The 20,032-nt window shown below is 48.2% G+C and overlaps 3 protein-coding genes and 1 pseudogene across 3 annotated transcripts; 2 read left to right on the forward strand and 2 right to left on the reverse strand.

Moving 5' to 3' along the window:
• Positions 1–12,301: 12,301 nt before the first annotated feature.
• Positions 12,302–14,706, forward strand: LOC144891535 (histone H4). The gene has a single exon (XM_078775155.1). The coding sequence runs from the start codon at positions 14,177–14,179 to the stop codon at positions 14,486–14,488; it is 312 nt and encodes a 103-aa protein (XP_078631281.1). The 5' UTR covers positions 12,302–14,176; the 3' UTR covers positions 14,489–14,706.
• A 242-nt stretch (positions 14,707–14,948) lies between these two features.
• Positions 14,949–15,440, reverse strand: LOC144891615 (histone H3-like). The gene has a single exon (XM_078775245.1). The coding sequence runs from the start codon at positions 15,438–15,440 to the stop codon at positions 14,949–14,951; it is 492 nt and encodes a 163-aa protein (XP_078631371.1).
• A 726-nt stretch (positions 15,441–16,166) lies between these two features.
• LOC144891536 (histone H4-like) lies at positions 16,167–16,507 on the reverse strand (annotated as a pseudogene).
• A 1,094-nt stretch (positions 16,508–17,601) lies between these two features.
• Positions 17,602–18,359, forward strand: LOC144891749 (histone H2B 1/2-like). The gene has a single exon (XM_078775996.1). It carries the CDS (start codon positions 17,672–17,674, stop codon positions 18,050–18,052), a length of 381 nt encoding a protein of 126 aa, XP_078632122.1. The 5' UTR covers positions 17,602–17,671; the 3' UTR covers positions 18,053–18,359.
• Positions 18,360–20,032: the final 1,673 nt, after the last annotated feature.

The raw sequence follows: 20,032 nt of genomic DNA on the forward strand, positions 1-20,032 counted from the left end.
GCTGTGTTTTAACTGACCCTCGTAGAGTAAATAAGGTCGAAGGACGTCCCCCTAGTTAATTCCATGAAACTTACACACAGGCCACGATATATCTTTTTAAATAGCTTATTTCCTTATTCTATGTAGGCTAAATATGTGTTTCCCACTAGATTGACTCTGCATTGTATTGTATCAAACGAAATAAGCGTAGGCCCCTTTCAATTTCCCCAATCATCTCCACTCTCCAAAGTTCCTTTCAAAAGTGGTGCGAGTGGTGTTCAATCCCGCAAGCCGCCATTGCCCATGTGCTAAACTCGGAGAAGAGGGGGGTAGGAGCCGCCAACTCACAGGCGTGGCACGTCGTCATGATCAAAGGGGGAATCGGACAGCCCTAACAGCCAATCAGCACCGCGGTGAGCGACCCGGTAGGCGTGCCCTCACAGACGGCGGCTTGATTCCTACCCGAGTAATAAAAGCGACTGGAAGGGACTGCTTCGGGAGATGACATGAGAGATGAGAGGAGAGATGAGCTGTGAGCTGTGAGATGAGAGATGAGAGACGCTCCAAACCAAAAAGGAGAGGTACTTGGAGATGAAACAAGTTTTGGAGAGACGCGCTGAGAGGAGGGAGACGGCTCCACCAGAAGGAGAGGAGCAGGTGTGACCGAGCCAGCGTGTGACGTCCACAGCATCAGCAGCGTCGACGCGACCGAGGGTTTTCCCGCCAAAAACGCGAAGAATTGGGAGCTGCTACCTCCAGCCCTGCCGGTTGCAGGGACCTGACCCTGCCTCCCTCTCCAGCAACCCACCTCCGCCATTCCTGCCTGCAATTTCCCCCGTGTAAGTGTGAACGTCGTCTGTCCTGATCGTTGTCCTGGGGTTAAGTAAATTGAATAGTATAAGCTAACGATTCACTGTGTGACTGCTTCTTCCATCCATTGCTTGTAAATAACTTTGATCGCTCCTTCTTTTTGCTTGTGTGTATAATAAATCCTGTTATTCCTCCGTACTCTGTCTTCTCTCTTCCTCTTTACATTCGGTCGCTTTAGAGGTTTCCCGATTGAATACCTGTGGCGCGATTGGTCAACGTTGGGGGAGTCCGGCTAATCGGGGATCCTGTAACGGTCACGGTTGACCATCCGCTCGGCCCAAAGTAACATCTTGTCCGCGACCCGTAACAATTGGTGTCAGGAGTGGGATACGAGGCCCGAACCAAATTTTTAAAAACGTGTTGAAAAAAATTTGGTCAAAATTACGAGCTGCCGAAATTTTGTTGTTTTATAAAACCCGAATTTTGAGATCGCGCCATGGACAATCAAGGCGATCGGATGTCGGTAGGGGAGATAGACGGGTTAGGGGTACCCCAGGACCTCGGGGAAATGTATGTGGAGGAAAGGGAGGAGGAGAGCAATGGCAATGTGGTTGAGGGAGTATCAGGCGCACAAAATGGCGTCCTCGCGCACGTGGGTGTAGCGGCACCAAATTTTGCCACGCCCGCGACCGCAGCAGCGCCACCGGTGGATTTGAATCTTTTTATGATACAAATGAAGGCCCTTATGGACAAGAATAGTGAGCGATTGGAAGGCCAAATGGGACAAATGGGGAACTGGATGGACACTCAAAATGAGCAAATGAAGGCAATGAGGGACGAAGCAAGGGCTGATAGTGAGCGATTGGGGGGCGAAATGGGGGGCAAAATGGGAGAAATGGGGGCCCTTATGGACAGAATGGGGGAGCGACTAGACAATAAATTTGAGAGGCTAGGAAGCAAAATGGAGCAAATCGGCAAGATTGGGGATAGAATGGGTGACCGCATGCAAAAATGTGGGGAGACAATGGATCGCATGGTGGGCGAAAGGGTCCCAGGGGTGCACGAGGAGGTAACGCGGGTCGAGAAGCGCCGGTTGAGCGAAGCGGAGGAAAGCGCGGGTACAATGACGGGGGTAGAAATCGCGACACGGGGTTTGGAAAAGCCGGCGACCGATGAGGTAGAGGGTGTTTTATTAAAGCCAGCGGTCGTCGAGGTGAATAAAGAAAAAGCAGTGCTGGGAATTAAAATTGAAGAGATGACGGAGGTAGCCCGGGAATTGCAGGGAGAAATGGCAAATGTGCAAAGTCCCTGCTCACATCACGATGCTGTGCTTAACCCGAATGGAAGTTTGCAGGTTTTGGTGCAGGGAGGAAGAAGAACCCCGAAGGTGAGACGTGCTGTGTATTGTACGGGGAGATTTTGTAAAAGGATGCTTGGCGACAAAAGAATTTTCGCGCGCTTGGGATCGAGGAGGCATCCGGGCATTGGTGAAGGGTCCCGTGTGAGTGGAAATGGCACGCGTGGGAGGAAAAAGTGTGCATCGGCGAGTGGGTGTGTAATAAAGTGTGGGAGTGAAACCGAGTGCGAGCGAGAATGCACGTCGGGGTGTACGTGCGAGGGTGAGAGTGACACGAGGAGTGAGTTGGTGGTGGAGCGGGTGCGAGAATGCACGCTTGGAATGGTTGAGGGTGTGCGAGGAAGCACACCTGAGTTGGTCATGGCGCGAGTGTGGGAGAGCCCATCTGAGCGCGTTAGTGGGTGGATGCCAGAGTGCACGCCCATGGTGAGTGTTACGGAGGACGTAACGGAGGAGAGGTGTGGACCGAGGTGTGCGCAAGAGTGTGCGCGAGAGGTGTGGTGTGTAACAGGGAGAGCGTTGGTGGAATGTACGGACGGCGTTGGAACGCCGGGTTTTGTGAGGGTGAAAGGGGTAGCGTATGCGTGTGAGCATGCAGGTGAAGCATCGACGGTAACCGGGTTAGCGGTTAGGGCGACGGATAGCCAATGCGAGCACTCGGGGCGCGGTGTGCTTTGTTGGGTGCGAGGCCCGGCGCGGATCGATGCTGCGTCGCTTCTCTTCGAAGCGTCGTTGCCGATTCGGGCTTGGCCCCGCCCCGCACGGTCGAGTCCGGTCCTTGTCGGGCCAGGCGACCGGTCCGGTTCAAGGGCGAGTGGGAGGGAGCGGAACGGTGCCCCCTCATGGGGACGGGGTTCCGACCGAGAGAGATTGAGCCATCGGGCCCGGGACCGCAAGGTGCCGCGCCGAGATGGTGCGTGGAATCTCGGCCCAACCAAACCACCTCCCTTGAACCGAAAGCCGGACGGATTCAACCTGCAGGTGACCAAACCACCCGAATTCATTGCTCGGCTTTACGAACCGAGTTTAATGATGTCACGACGCAGCGAGGCTAGGATATAGTGGACTGTGATGATGGTGATGGTGATAGTGATAGTGATTTGATACAAAATTTATAATAGTGAGTAGAATTGGCAGTAAATGGAAAATTTTTGAATTGGTTGGAATTTGGACGAGCAAAATTGTTAGTGGGACCTCCCCGATGTGGTGGGATGGCAACTCTGTCATCCCTCACAACGAGGGGGGCAAAGGAGCACTAGGTTTATGGGGTTGATGGCAGTGAAAACTAGCCCGGGTGGGTTAGGATATTGTGTGTAGGGATCTAGCGAAGATGACATTAGGTGACGTTAAGATTAGTTGGTGACAAGGATACCTGTAGTGGGGACGCAGGTAGTTTAGTGTGGATGATAATGACGTGGGAGCGCAATAGTTTAAAGGGGTGACTGGGAAGCGCAAGTTTCTAGAGGGTAACAGGTAGTTCAGATGATGCCGTGTGAGTGTTGGAGGTGTCTAGAAGTGTATTGAGCATGGTATGAGTAAATGATTGTGTGTGAGGAACAGGTGTGATTGCACAGGTGTGCAACTGAACAGGTGGATGGAGCAGTGTATGAGTGAGTGATGGTGATGTGTATTGTGATGACCAAATGGTCCAGGAAGAAAGGAGGGTGCAGGTGGCACCAGGTATGATTGCACAGGTGTGCAACAACAGGTGTATGGAATAAATGGTATGGAGTATTGGAATGGATGGTCGTGGAGTGAGTATGGTGGAAACAATGGAGTGGAGTGGATGGTGCGAAGGTGTGAAGGGGGGAAGAGTGGACCCCCATCACGAATACCCGGGGCGGGTAGTGTAAGTGTTAGGTAGAGGGTATAGGTAAATTGTGGTTGGATATTGGCATCTGTGGTGCGGGTGGAAGAATGGTGATTGGATGGGTGCATTAGTGTTGTGGAAATGGCTGGGCGTGTAGCCTGTTAGTGGGTGTAGTTGGTTTGGGCACTCCACCACTGTGAGGATGTCGGCCAGGTGAGGCCGCAGGTGGGCTCTGGGAGCCGGTAGAGTGGTTGTGGATGGGGCCCGAGGATCCGGAGGACGGACCCGGGTAGCCCAGTGCCAGAGGGCACCGAGTGGGGTGACAGAGCCAGGAGGGGCCTTCCCCAGCTAGATAGGGTAGGGTGAGGAGCTAGGTAAGCTCGGGTGGCAACTGCAGTGGTGGAGGTGTGCAGGTGGGTAGACCTGCTGGGAGAGCTACATGTCGCAGCCCAGAAATTGTGCGAGGGCACCGGGAGATGAATCGGGGGAGTGAGACCCCAAATTGAGAAGCACCACAGTTTGGTCAATGGGAATTGGTTTTTAGAACCCATAATGTAAGTTGGCCAATGGATTGGCAGGGAGAGACCCCGGGTAGTGTAAAGTGTGTTAATGTCATTCAGAGGATAGTTAGGATTGGAGTCTCCTCGCACCATCTGCATCCACTCACCTGAGGTGACAGGTACTCCACACCATGCCATGTTTTGATTATTTTTTACTGTGCAAATGTTTGGAATGTGAGACGCATCATGACGTGGGTGTGACATTGTGCTTGATGTTCCATCTCTTCCTCCTTATGAGGATTGATGATGAATTGGGTGATGGCAAATTTTGAAGTAGAGGGATTGGAGACGAATTTGGTGTAGAAGGGAAAGATGGGGAAGACGAGACGTAGTGATGAATATGTAAAGGTGTAAATTGTTGTAAATATGGGGTAAGGGCAAGGGTAGTGTAGGTGACAGGGGGTTGACGTACGGTAGGGACGAGTTTTTCTCACTTCGCTCTCCGTACGCACTTCACCCTGCATTGCCTTTATTGACGTGTACCCTTGTGACCTTACCCCTCGCTCATTTGTCTTCCCCCCTTTTGTCTCCCACTTGAGGACCTGTGCGCCATTGGGCGCCGAGGGGAGCGTGCGTGAGATGGCCATTGTGCGCACGAGATTCTCAGAACCAGCATGCATTGCGTTGATGTACCACTTTATGGACCGCTGTTCTGCGGCCAAGTACCACTTGATGGACCCCAGGTTCTGGGGCAGGGCACCTCTGTTGGAGACCGGCCATAGTGGCCAGGGAATCTTGCTTGCGGACCTCGGTAAGGTGGCACCTATGCCAAACAGGTGGACCACCCTTAGTTGGCCCCTGAGGCCCTAAATAAAAATGAACACAAGTTGTGCTTTTTATTATTTCCAAGTAGGCCGCATGAAGCCAGAAGACGTCGGGAAGAACATCGGCCCAGCAGAGAAAGAGAAGACCACCACCAGTTGTTTTGTTGTGTTTATTATGAACAGTGGTGACTGTGCACCGAGTGGTGCTTTTGGTGCTTTTGTGGTGCTTTTGGTGCTTGGTGGTGCTTTTGGGTGCTTTGGTGGTATTGGTACTGGTGCATCGATGCAATGCGTGCTGTCTCCTCCCTCCCAACAGGAATTTCTTTTTCTTGTTCCCTAAAAAGAAAAAAAACACAGGTCCTGGGTTGCGTTGTAAATAAGAAATAGCGTCACTGTAAATAATGCTCCCCACCGTAAATGTATAGTTTGAGAACAATTCCGTAATTCGGTTAGCTGTGGGCTTAAGTCTGTTAGACAGGGTGCAATGCAATAGGGGGACATACTTATTTGTGTTTTAAAATCGTCACACTCAGGGTCAGGTTAAAAGTAGAGGGAATTACACCTACGTGTCACACTAAGTTAAAGTTTTGTAGGCCCGCGGACGGACCTGAAGAAAGGAGGGTGCAGTGTAACGAATTTGGAAAGTGTAAAGAATGTGAGAACTGGTTTGCGGTGTTTTAACTGACCCTCGTAGAGTAAATAAGGTCGAAGGACGTCCCCCTAGTTAATTCCATGAAACTTACACACAGGCCACGATATATCTTTTTAAATAGCTTATTTCCTTATTCTATGTAGGCTAACTTTGTGTTTCCCACTAGATTGACTCTGCATTGTATCAAACGAAATAAGCGTAGGCCCCTTTCAATTTCCCCAATCATCTCCGCTCTCCAAAGTTCCTTTCAAAAGCGGTGCGAGTGGTGTTCAATCCCGCAAGCCGCCATTGCCCATGTGCTAAACTCGGAGAAGAGGGGGGTAGGAGCCGCCAACTCACAGGCGTGGCACGTCGTCATGATCAAAGGGGGAATCGGACAGCCCTAACAGCCAATCAGCACCGCGGTGAGCGACCCGGTAGGCGTGCCCTCGCAGCCGGCGGCTTGATTCCTACCCGAGTAATAAAAGCGACTGGAAGGGACTGCTTCGGGAGATGACATGAGAGATGAGAGGAGAGATGAGCTGTGAGCTGTGAGATGAGAGATGAGAGACGCTCCAAACCAAAAAGGAGAGGTACTTGTAGATGAAACAAGCTTTGGAGAGACGCGCTGAGAGGAGGGAGACGGCTCCACCAGAAGGAGAGGAGCAGGTGTGACCGAGCCAGCGCGTGACGTCCACAGCATCAGCAGCGTCGACGCGACCGAGGGTTTTCCCGCCAAAAACGCGAAGAATTGGGAGCTGCTACCTCCAGCCCTGCCGGTTGCAGGGACCTGACCCTGCCTCCCTCTCCAGCAACCCACCTCCGCCATTCCTGCCTGCAATTTCCCCCGTGTAAGTGTGAACGTCGTCTGTCCTGATCGTTGTCCTGGGGTTAAGTAAATTGAATAGTATAAGCTAACGATTCACTGTGTGACTGCTTCTTCCATCCATTGCTTGTAAATAACTTTGATCGCTCCTTCTCTTTGCTTGTGTGTTTAATAAATCCTGTTATTCCTCCGTACTCTGTCTTCTCTCTTCCTCTTTACATTCGGTCGCTTTAGAGGTTTCCCGATTGAATACCTGTGGCGCGATTGGTCAACGTTGGGGGAGTCGGGCTAATCGGGGATCCTGTAACGGTCGCGGTTGACCATCCGCTCGGCCCAAAGTAACATCTTGTCCGCGACCCGTAACAATATAATCAGTACCCCTCTGAAAACTGAGAAATTTTAACGAAAGAAACATAACTTATAGTGTTACATATTTATGTGAATGTATGTGAATTACCATTCAGGTCTTTGCTTATCCATGTGTAGTAGATTAAGGGTTGTTGTGGTTGGAGGGTCAGGAGCCCTTCTGAAAAGTGTCCGGAAACGGAAGTGACCGGAAACGGAAGAAAAAAAGACACGAGGAAGAAAAGCGACGAGGATTCTTCTTCCTCGCCCCGCTCCGACGAAAGGTGGGATCGACCTTGCGCCGCGTGGAAAAGCGGCGTTCCGAAGCCCGTCTGGCGAGAGGAGCTACCGGGACGTGTACCTACCCGGTGGAGACGTCAAGTTGACGTGGGGCCGTGCATCGACCCCGCGTCTGGCACCGTTCGCGGCACCATCTAAAAAGACGCGTACGGGTCGCACGTTGGGGCCTAACACGCGTTGCAAGCGGCGTGGGGCTTTTGGGCTTGCTTTACCGTACCCGCTTCGCGTGGCCACGAGGGGCTGCAGCCGGGGTGCCTGATACGATACCTGCCCGGTGGAAACACGTCCACCCGGGGTTCGTTCAACCGCCCGAGTGCGGCGACGCCGACCATCATCTTGGTCAGGAGGGGCCCAGAGACATTGTGAGGGGCAGAGACCAAAAGGGGGTCGTGAGTACCGAAAGGGGACACACATATATAAGATGACCATCTTAATCATATAGGGAATTGATTGTGGATTGGGAATTGTTGATGGTTGTTTGTTGTTGATTGCTCGGGGAATATATCCGTGATTGTATCCTTGAAATTGTATGATATCCTTACCCTGGAAATATATCATTGAACATCAGTTTCTCTTGGGTGGAATTCATAGGGATTGCGTTGCATAACCGCATATATAATACTACTTTCTGGCGAAGGTCCTCTCACAGTCCGGGGGTCACCGAGACCAGGTAGTCACCGAGGGGACCACGTAACAGAATTGGGGGCTCGTCCAAATTACGATTTGCGGATTCGCAATTGGGTCTACGTCCGGGATCTAAAATTGTATAAAATAATAAAATAATATTTTTATTAATTAAAATTTATTAATTAAGTAGTAATTGGAAAATTTTTGGGAAAATTGGGGTAAAGTCTTGGGTGAAGGTTAACAGGTGTTAACGATAGTCACCATGGCGTTTGTGGCACAGAACTTTGCGGTAACACCGAGTGAGGCACAGTTCCGAGCGTTACTAAAGTCGGACCTCTTGAAATTGGCCAAACATTTTAACTTGGAGGTCCGAACTAATTTGAGGAAGGCAGAGTTGCAGGCCACGGTGATACAATCTATGGTGGGATTAGGAACATGGGACGAGTTAGCCTGGGAGGGGCTACCCGAAGAACCAGAAGATGTTGAGCTCCGGAAACTGGAGTTGCAATTACGGAGCCAGGAACGGATTAAAGAAGAAGAAAGGAAAGCAGAAAAGGAAAGAGCAGAAGAAGAAAGGAAAGCAGAAAAGGAAAGAGCAGAAGAAGAAAGGAAAGCAGAAAAGGAAAGAGCAGAAGAAGAAAGGAAAGCAGAAAAGGAAAGAGCAGAAGAAGAAAGGAAAGCAGAAAAGGAAAGATCAGAAGAGGAAAGGAAAGCAGAAGAGAGGAGAGAAGAGAAACAAGCAGAGGAAAGGAGAGTGGAACGAGAACTCCAGGAAAGGTTAAAAGAAGAAGAAAGGAAAGCAGAAGAGAGGAGAGAAGAGAAACAAGCAGAGGAAAGGAGAGTGGAACGAGAACTCCAGGAAAGGTTAAAAGAAGAAGAAAGGAAAGCAGAAGCGAGGAGAGAAGAGAAACAAGCAGAGGAAAGGAGAGTGGAACGAGAACTCCAGGAAAGGTTAAAAGAAGAAGAAAGGAAAGCAGAAGAGAGGAGAGAAGAGAAACAAGCAGAGGAGAGGAGAGCTGCAAGGGAATTAAAGGAACGTGACATGGAGCTTCAGCAAGAAATTAAATTCAAGGAGCTGGAGTTAATGAGAGAACGGGGAGAGGCACCACCCTTGCTGACGGGGTCGACACCTAACCAGAAAACCTGGGATGTGGGCAGACATGTGAGGCTGGTTCCACCGTTCAGTGAAAAGGAAGTCGCGAAATTTTTTCCACACTTTGAGAAAGTGGCTCGACAATTAAACTGGCCGGAGGAGGCCTGGACCATACTAGTGCAAAGTGTGCTGGTGGGGAAAGCTCAAGAGATTTATTCGGCGCTACCAATGGACCAATGTGCAGATTATGAGGTACTGAAGAAGCACATCCTCAAAGCCTATGAGTTGGTTCCGGAAGCTTACAGGCAAAAATTCAGGAATGCCAGGAAGAGGGAGAGTGAGACCCATGTGGAGTTTGCCAGAGTGAAAGAAAACATGTTTGATCGGTGGTGTGAGTCAAAAGGAGTCGGGAAAGACTTCGAAACATTGCGTGACTTGATCCTGGTGGAGGAATTCCTGCAGTGTGTCCACGAGGACATCAAAGTGTACCTGCAGGAAAAGAAAGTACCAAAGTTGTGGGACGCAGCCACCATGGCAGATGATTATGCCTTAACCCACCGAATAGGCGTCCACAAACCTAACTCCTCGCCTAGACTTCAGCAGGGGAGTTATGGAACACCCGGTGCGGAGAACGACCTTACATGGCGGCGGCCTCGAGATGATTATGGGGACAACTATGATACCTCACCTGTTCGAAATCAGAGGGATGCGGGCCCAAGACAAACTTATAGTTCGGGGGGCCCGAGGCAGACCACGAGTTTTTCCTCCGGGCCTACTTGCGCTTTTTGCAAGAAACCTGGACACTTGATGTCCAGTTGTTACCGCATGAAAAGGGAAGACCCAGAGCGGAGTCCGACTATTACGACTCCAAATGCAATGGCCATTGTGAGAAATCGCCATCAAAAGGGTTACCAACCATTTATTTCAGAGGGGTTTGTGTCACGGGATGGAGCCTCGACTAACCGGAAACCGGTTAGGATATTGAGGGACACAGGGGCACATCAATCTTTAATGCTGGAAGGCATTTTGCCATGGTCCGAGGAGACGGCAACGGGGGATAGTGTTCGTTTACAGGGGATCGGGGGCGGTGTTAGTGCTCCCCTTCATGTCATCCATTTGGAGTCCGATTTGGTGTCAGGACCGGTCACCGTCGGTTTACAAGCCACGCTTCCTGTAGAGGGTGTATCTGTGGTTATCGGGAATGATTTGGCCGGGGGTCAAGTTTATGGTAACCTGAGGGTTGGTAAAGAGCCCAGCAGGGAAAATAACACACCAGCTCGGGATGGCGACAAAAGTGCCAAGTTATTTGTAGGGGGACTGAACTTCAAAACAGAGGAAGAAGTTCTGACCTCTGTCTTCAACAGATATGGGCCGCTGGTGGAAGTGCGGTTGGTAAGAGACTGGGAAACGCAACAGTCAAGAGGGTTCGGCTTTGTCACGTTTGCCAGCACAAAAGACGCCAGAGAGGCAGAGAAGAATTGGAATGGCAAGGATTTGGAGGGTCGGACCATAACAGTAGGGAAGGCATTTCGTAGGCGTCGAGAGGTCTACAGGAGAGGACAACTGGGCGGTAGTTTTGGTGGTGGCCGCAATCAATATTATTATGGAGGCTCCCTGAGTTACGGCCGCTCCCGAAGGAAGGATTGGCAAAGTAGTGGCCGAGAAGGAGACCGCTATTCATGGGACTACAGGGACAAGTGGTCCCACCCTAATTATTAGGGAAGTTCTGAGAAGTTGAAGCACTGAATGCGGCGGAGCCGCCGAGCCAAGATTCCTACACGGATTAACCGTGAACGCCGTTCCTAAAGGCGTCCATGTAGTGAACTTTCATGCACGGACTAACCGTGAACTCCACGTTCCTCAAGGCGCCCATGTAGAGAACTTTCCTGCACGGACTAACCGTGAACTCCACGTTCCTAAAGGCATCCATGTAGTGAATACTCGGCTTGGCCTCCCGGAAAAAGTGATATCGAGTGGCTTAACTTTGGATCTTTGATCAACCCCTTAACCTTCATTCACAAGAAACTGACGGTCAAAGTCAGAGGGTCATGAGATGGAGTTTGGCTTGGCAGGGGTCCAATGGGAAATTGAACATGTAAAGGGCAGGGACAATGTCGTTGCTGGTGCTTAGTCCAGAGTGAGTAATCTGGGGGGGGGTTGTGGTGAAATTTTGGTTGCTTTCTTTTTAAGTGATAACTGTGCCCAGGGGGAACGGATAATGTGGGGGGGGGGGGGGGGGTTGAGTTATCTGGTTTGTTTCTCCAAATTGGCCGGCAAAGAAAGTTTTCGCTGGGTTCAAACTTTCTTTCTTGAAGGGGGGGGAGTGTTACATATTTATGTGAATGTATGTGAATTACCATTCAGGTCTTTGCTTATCCATGTGTAGTAGATTAAGGGTTGTTGTGGTTGGAGGGTCAGGAGCCCTTCTGAAAAGTGTCCGGAAACGGAAGTGACCGGAAACGGAAGACAAAAAGACACGAGGAAGAAAAGCGACGAGGATTCTTCTTCCTCGCCCCGCTCCGACGAAAGGTGGGATCGACCTTGCGCCGCGTGGAAAAGCGGCGTTCCGAAGCCCGTCTGGCGAGAGGAGTTACCGGGACGTGTACCTACCCGGTGGAGACGTCAAGTTGACGTGGGGCCGTGCATTGACCCCGCGTCTGGCACCGTTCGCGGCACCGTCTAAAAAGACGCGTACGGGTCGCACGTTGGGGCGTAACACGCGTTGCAAGCGGCGTGGGGCTTTTGGGCTTGCTTTACCGTACCCGCTTCGCGTGGCCACGAGGGGCTGCAGCCGGGGTGCCTGATACGATACCTGCCCGGTGGAAACACGTCCACCCGGGGTTCGTTCAACCGCCCGAGTGCGGCGACGCCGACCATCATCTTGGTCAGGAGGGGCCCAGAGACATTGTGAGGGGCAGAGACCAAAAGGGGGTCGTGAGTACCGAAAGGGGACACACATATATAAGATGACCATCTTAATCATATAGGGAATTGATTGTGGATTGGGAATTGTTGATGGTTGTTTGTTGTTGATTGCTCGGGGAATATATCCGTGATTGTATCCTTGAAATTGTATGATATCCTTACCCTGGAAATATATCATTGAACATCAGTTTCTCTTGGGTGGAATTCATAGGGATTGCGTTGCATAACCGCATATATAATGCTACTTTCTGGCGAAGGTCCTCTCACGGTCCGGGGGTCACCGAGACCAGGTAGTCACCGAGGGGACCACGTAACAATAGTTACGATGACGGGATTTATTATCTACTCAACTCTATGTCACCTCAAATCCCATTATAATATTACATAGAAAACTGCGAATTGTTAGTTTTGAATTGCGACCAAAGGAGTTATATCACCTCCACCTAATTTTCTGAGTAATTCAATCATATTTTATAATCACCATCCACTTTTGACTTTAATATAACTCTGAACCCGCCCTGCATATCCAAACATTTCCAACTTACTTTTCAATTAATCAGTAACTCCAAAGTAAGGCACGACCAATGACGCACGGCACACGGCAAGCTAATCAAGGTTATTCACTGGAATTTGCGAACACCTGCAAAGTCCAAAATCCAATAAGTAAGTAAACAAGTAAGCACCATCAACAGAATAATTAGCAAGTTGCTCATTGATTCAACTTACGACAGTCAGTGTGAAACAACTTATCTTAAACACAGACCAGAGAAACCATGAATGGGATGGGAATACAATTACAAATAACATTTCCATTCGTTCATAACATACATAGCAAAATAATAATAATATGAATAGTAAGCGTAATTACACATAGATTCAAAATTGATACAAAACTAAAAACAAACAAAAAAACAAATTGCAATGCGTTTCGGAGGCCCTCTGCCGAACCACTGAGACTGGCTCACTGAACCCCTGGGGTTCGGTTGAACCCAGGTTAAGAACCACGGGCTTAATCGAACACGTTCTCAGGCTTCGCCCAAGGGGTTTCTATGCTCAGAATCTGTTTTTCAAGAGTAAAATATTTTCTTTGACCTGAATTGAACCTCACAAAGTTCATGGTGAAATGTGCACCTGTCTGCAGCCACCTTTGCAAAGCAATGAAACAAACAAGAAAAAAAACTCCTTTTTGGAGGTTTGTGTCGAGGTCATCTTAGCATGAACCAGCACAAATGTGAAAATACTTGGTTACCACTTACCAACAGCACACGGGTGTAAGCAATGCTTCGAACGTTTTTTAAAATCCAAACGCGAATAAAATCGTCGACCTGGTTTCTCCCCTGTTCTTGTGTCGTGCTTCGTGTGATGTTCTGTGTGCATCGAGGTGTTGTAAACGAAACTGTTGTGATATATCATGAACACTGTCTTACTTGACTAGTTCAATTAATCCCCTGTCGTCCAAGAGAGGTGCAAGGTCTTCCATGCAGCAACTTCAAAGATCTTCCACGCGTTAAAGTAAAGCTTCGTAATAATAGCGAAAGGTTCTGCTGTTTACTGGTTGAACGTCACGATAATTTATTGTGTTTCAACCGCAATGAAATTACATTTATAATGGACGGTGGTTCATCGAGGTTAATGTCCGCCAAAAAGGGCAGTTTTACTTTTCTTGAAATCCTAAATCATGAAAATGTCGATCCTTCAATTACTTGAGACCTTCGAAGCGTATTTGCAACTTCGGGTCGTTTGCGTTTGTTGTTTATTTTGACAAAGTTCTGCAGTTGTGTTCAGAATGAAATCGCCGTATATTACTGCCGAAGTTAAACCTCATTTGACAAAATTCTGTGTTTCTTTGAGCGAAAGCGAAGGGACCGAAAGAGCGAGTGCAGTTGCACATTGCCAAAGCTTAAGGACAACGTGCGCATGCGCAGCTGGAGAGGTGAAAAGGCAAAGAGCACACGCGCGGACGTGGTAGAAATCATCAGGGAAGCACCGTTTCACTTCGAGAAAATAATGAAATGTATGAGGCAAAGTGCAAAGGTTAAAGAACAAATAGTCACATCGAGCTCTCCACCAACATAAAGCCTCAGTACAACCACCATCCACACAGAGACGCGAACGTTTGTGGTTTTGCTTTTAGAAGCAAACTGTGGTCATGTCTGGACGTGGTAAAGGTGGAAAGGGTCTCGGTAAAGGAGGTGCGAAACGTCATCGCAAGGTACTCCGTGATAACATCCAGGGAATTACAAAGCCTGCTATTCGTCGCCTTGCTCGTCGTGGTGGGGTAAAGCGCATCTCGGGTCTCATCTACGAGGAAACCCGTGGAGTTCTCAAGGTGTTCCTGGAAAATGTGATCCGCGATGCTGTTACCTACACGGAGCACGCCAAGCGCAAGACCGTTACTGCCATGGATGTGGTGTACGCTTTGAAGCGCCAGGGCCGTACGCTCTACGGTTTCGGTGGTTAAACATTGAGGGTGGTGTTCATCAACAGCAATAACAAAACGGCTCTTTTCAGAGCCACCAACTCGTTCATGAAGGAGCTTCAGGCGATTTGAACTTTGTATTATGTATTCTTTGGCACCAGAAATGCAATGGAGACAGCAGGGTTTACATTATTATTTTGGGTTTGAGGATATGAACGGATAAAATAATACATGTAATATGGTTGAAATAAAAAAATGTGTATTTTAACATGAACCACCTTGCAAGAGACATTACATAGGAGCCCCAAAAATTGTCAATCCTGTGGAGGTTTCATTGAAACATTGTGAAACCCCATCCCTGAAGACAGCCAACCTCCACATCTTGTTCAACGTTTCCCTCTGTCTTTATAAAAAGGGCATTACAAAACGCATTTCCTTCCGACCCGTATACACACAAAAGGTAGTCATAGGTGGCGAGTTCGGTGAAAGGTCGATTACGCTTTCAAGAAAGGTGTTGTGGCTCTGGAAAGAGCCGTTGGGTGGTGTGGTACGGAAGGTGTGCACAAGACCTTGGACGAGCAGCTGAAGCTCGCTCCCCACGGATACGTCGTGCCAGCTGGATGTCCTTGGGCATGATGGTGACACGTTTGACGTGAATCGCGCACAAATTAGTGTCCTCAAACAGCCCAACGAGGTAGGCCTCGCTCGCCTCCAGCAGCGCCATCACTGCGGAGCTCTGAAATCGCAAATCGGTCTTGAAATCCTGTGCGATTTCACGGACGAGGCGCTGAAACGGCAGCTTGCGAATGAGCAGCTCCGTGGACTTTTGGTAGCGCCGGATCTCGCGCAGCGACACAGTTCCTGGACGGTAACGATGCGGCTTTTTCACGCCACCGGTGGCTGGAGCACTTTTCTGTGCCGCCTTTGTCGCCAACTGCTTTCGGGGAGCTTTTCCACCTGTCGATTTACGGGCGGTTTGCTTCGTTCGAGCCATCGTGACCGGCAAAGATCAACACAAAACAAAACAACAGCGAATGAAATGAGATTATGCGATGAGAAATGCACGGTCTAATTTTGTTTGCGCCGCGAGAGCTTCCGCCGTTCGCGATTGGCTGGCACATTTTGCACGTTTGTTATTGGCTGCCTCAAACACTCTCCCATTCGCTGAAGACTTAAGCCCCACCTCATGCTCCATCCATTTGTCGAAACTTCACTCTCCCCTCCATTGGCTGAAATCCGAGCCCGACGTGATCCTCTCCGCGAAGGAAAGCTCCGTCCGCCCTCCCTTGCTCGTTTCTCCCATCAATATCTATCGTGAGCTCGTTTGGGCCTGTTTTAGCATTTCCCTGAAAGAAAAGAAGCAAAGGCAAATCTTTGCCAAATAAATGTGAGTTTGCCCCGTAAGACAAAAAAAATCATTCATTAATCGATTTCAGAATTGGGTCTTTTGGCAAGGGGAACTTCGTGAAATGCATTTATTTGAGATTGGTGGAACTGAACATGATTTGCAAATAATACAAATTTGTATTGTACAGTTGAGTTTCTCACACTTGTGGCTCTCAATTTATTGGATGAATAAAGCACAAGATCAACTATCCTCTATTAAAGAATACATAAAGCAAAGTTCAAGACGACTGAAGCTCCTTCATGAACGAGTTTGTGGCTCTAAAAAGAGCCGTTTTGTTGTTGTGGCTGTTGATGAACACCACCACCAAAATGTTTAACCATCGAAACCGTAGAGTGTGCGGCCCTGCCGCTTCAAAGCGTACACCACATCCATGGCAGTAACGGTCTTGCGCTTGGCGTGCTCCGTGTAGGTAACAGCATCGCGGATAACATTTTCCAGGAACACCTTGAGAACTCCACGGGTTTCCTCGTAGATGAGACCCGAGATGCGCTTTACCCCACCACGACGAGCAAGGCGAAAGGATAGCAGGCTTTGAATAGCAGGCTTTGAATAGCAGGCTTTGTGATTCCCTGGATGTTATCACGCAGTACCTTACGATGATGTTTGTCACCTCCTTTGCTGAGACTTTTCCCACCTTTACCACGTCCAGACATGACACCAACGTTTGATTCAAGCAAAAGATGTAATGTGATGATGTGATGATGTAAGATGTAATGTGATGATGGAATGTGAAAAAATGTTTCACAAAAAAATTGTGAAAAATTGTGAAAAAAATTTCACAAAAAAATGTGAAAAAAAAAATGAAAAAATGAATGTGAAAAAATGATGATGTAAGATGTAATGTGATGATGTAATGTGAAAAAATGTAACGTGATGATGTTATGTAAAAGAAAAAAAATGTAACGTAAAGCAAGCGCCTCCATTCCAGGCCGATCTGCCATTTTGTACTTGAAGTGTCTGTCCGCTTGGTGCATCTTGTTTTGCCGTTGGGATTTCCATCTCGACCTCATCGTGTTGATTGACGTTGGTTTTCCTATTGGCTCAGTTCCCATATCGACCTCTCACCTCGTCACTCCTCACCCGCAGCCGCGCAAATACCTGCCTGTTGTTTTGCCGTTCTGCGCGATTTCGACCTTCACTGCGTTGGGTTTCGTGCACGGACTTTGGGGAATGTTACATTCCACTCTTGCTTGGTGTATCGCGAGTTTATTGCTTTGAGAGCATTGGGGAATGATGGTACCATCATATGTATTGTTCAGTTCATGCAAATGACATTTTCATTGTATTCTCTTTCATAGTGTTATTATTGTGCATGTGAGAGTTCTTTATACAATTACTTGTTTGTTCTGCAATCGCATTGGTGTGGTTTTATTATGGTTTATTAGAACTCTCAAAATAACAAATCTGTCTGCCGTGTTCCCACTCCAGACTGAGGTGCACCGTAATCAGGGTTTGGGGAGGTAATACGTAACATTAGCACGAACCTTTCCACCACCTTTACCACGTCCTGACATGATTTGTGGAGGGGAATACAGAATCAGAGAACCTTCACTGTTTGTCAGGTCAATGCCGATTGGTTGGGGAATTGGGTTATTTTGAGGTGGAATTCGGATCAAGAATGACACACGCCCACTTTTCATCCATCCAATGACTGAGCATTAGATTGTGTTCTCCGCCTGAAACCCTCTGTGATCCACATATTTGCATATGAACCCTTTATAAGAGGGAATCGCTCACACACGTATTCTTATTCTTGCTCTTTCTCTGCAATTTCATGCTTGGTTGTTTCGCTCTCTATTTTCTTTTCGCTACTCGTCATGCCTCCGGATCAGCCCAAGCAAGTGGCAGCAAAGAAGGGTTCGAAGAAAGCCGTTTCTAAAGCGACTCGAAAGGGTCCCGGTAAACGGCGTCATCGCAGAAAGGAAAGCTACGCCATTTACATCTACAAGGTGCTGAAACAAGTTCACCCCGATACGGGTGTTTCTTCCAAAGCGATGAGCATCATGAATTCCTTCGTTAATGACATCTTTGAGCGCATCGCATCCGAAGCATCTCGTCTGGCGCATTACAACAAGCGCTCCACCATCACATCGCGGGAGATCCAGACGGCAGTGCGTCTGCTCCTTCCCGGGGAGTTGGCCAAGCACGCCGTGTCCGAAGGTACAAAGGCCGTGACCAAGTACACCAGCTCCAAGTGAGCTCGGACTCGTTTCTCTAGTTCATCCCCAAACGGCTCTTTTCAGAGCCACTCAATGTTTCTTTAATGAAGTGCGACTTTTCCTATTCGTGTCCTTCCTTGGTGAAAGAACCACGTCATATCTAACTATTAATGTGGTTCATATTAAAGTGCAGGTCAGGTAATCATCAGCACTATACTGAAGTAAAGAGTCGTCCTGTTAAAACTTCCTATTATTCCGTGGATAGGGTTGGTATTTGTCATGATGACTTGGAACATAATTGATTGTGAGGTGGGTATGTATGTTGGGGTGTCAGGATCAAATTTGATGAGAGGACTAACGTTTGGGGGAGCATCGGGTACAGAACAGGTGGGGGGGGGAAGGGGTAGGGTAAGATGTGGAAGAGGTAGGGAGAGCTGTTGACAGTGTGTGAGAAATTTCAGAATAGTTTGGAGAAAGGGAAGTATGGGGTGGACAAAAGGTTTGATGGTGATTGGGTGAGGAACAGTGAGGTTTTATTTGAGGGGAGGGGGGCAGAGCAAGGCAGAAGGTTGGGGGAGATGGAGGTGAGAATTGGAAGGGGGAAGAACTGGGGAGGACGCTTTGAGGAGGAGGGGTGAGGGGGGAAATGGAGGAAAAATGAGGGTGGGGGGGAGGAGTTTATGAGGGGAGGGGTTAGGGTCGAGGATTCTGAAATTTGTTGGAAAACTTGCATTTCATTATGTATGTGATCATATAAGATCATGTACGACATTTCACCCTATCAGGAAGCGAACAATGTCATAAAACCATCAAAAATCGACTTTTCTAAATTTCGTGACCTTGAGGCGAAAACGAAAAATCGAGCTCCGTGGGGCTAGACACGTGACAATGGCCGAACCAAATATCGAAACCCCTGTCAGATTCCACCAAAACCCTCGGAGAAGATGTAGCTTGAAATCGATTGCCCCCGAAAAACATCTTTTTCGGGCGTGGCTCCGCCCACAATGGGCGTAATCCGCCCAGTCGACGCAGGACACAACGAGCTCATGATATCAACCTCCCACCCAAGTTTCATGAAGATCGGATGATATCATCAGGTAGTTATGCTGCGGACAGACACACACACATGACAAATATAGTGGTCACTTGATAACTCGTGAACCAAAAAAAAAAAGCCCCTAAAAAAAATAAATAAATAAATAAATAAACAAGAAAACGTCATGCGTAGCACGATACTTGCAAAATACGCCCTCCCCCAAAAGTTTACCATTGATACAGCAAATTGTCCATTTCATGAAGTTTAAAATTTACAATCTTGATAAAAGCTTGGGTCAACAGGATGAAAAGTGATGATTTTGGAAGGTTGACCTTCAGTTGACCTTTGACCTTTTGACCTCAAAAATAGTTAGTTTCCCTATTTAGTGACTCAATGTGCAAATGCTGTTCAATTTTCAAGTCAATTCGATGAAAATTGAGGATTTTAGAAATTTGGCCTATGTTGACCTTTTGGCCTATGTTGACCTCAAGAATACTTGGTGGTTGAATTCAGTGACCAGATGTGCAAGTCCTCTCCAAATTTCAAGTCAATTGGATGAAAATTGAGGATTTTAGAAATTTGGCCTATGTTGACCATTTGGCCTATGTTGACTTCAAAAATTCTTGGTGGTTGAATTCAATGACCAGATATGCAAGTGGTCTTCAAATTTCAAGTCAATCGGATGAAAATTGAGGATTTTAGAAATTTAGCAAAGTTGGTGACCTTTGGCCTATGTTGACCTTTTGACCTATTGACCCCAAAAACAATAGGCTTCTGGCATTTGACCAACTCTACCACTTGGTGAAGTTTGGTGAAGATCGGTTGAAAATTGTGACCTGTAGGCCGGTGACAAACTAACAGAGTCACAAACACAACCGACCAATATACTTGAAAAATCTTCGATTTTGCAAGTAATAAATAAATACAGATACAAAGCACACCGCCCCCATGCCAAATAATTAAATATTCTACAGCGCGGCATT

Source organism: Myxine glutinosa, chromosome 4 (assembly GCF_964187855.1).
Source record: "Myxine glutinosa chromosome 4, kmMyxGlut1.1, whole genome shotgun sequence".
NCBI lineage: Eukaryota > Metazoa > Chordata > Myxini > Myxiniformes > Myxinidae > Myxine > Myxine glutinosa.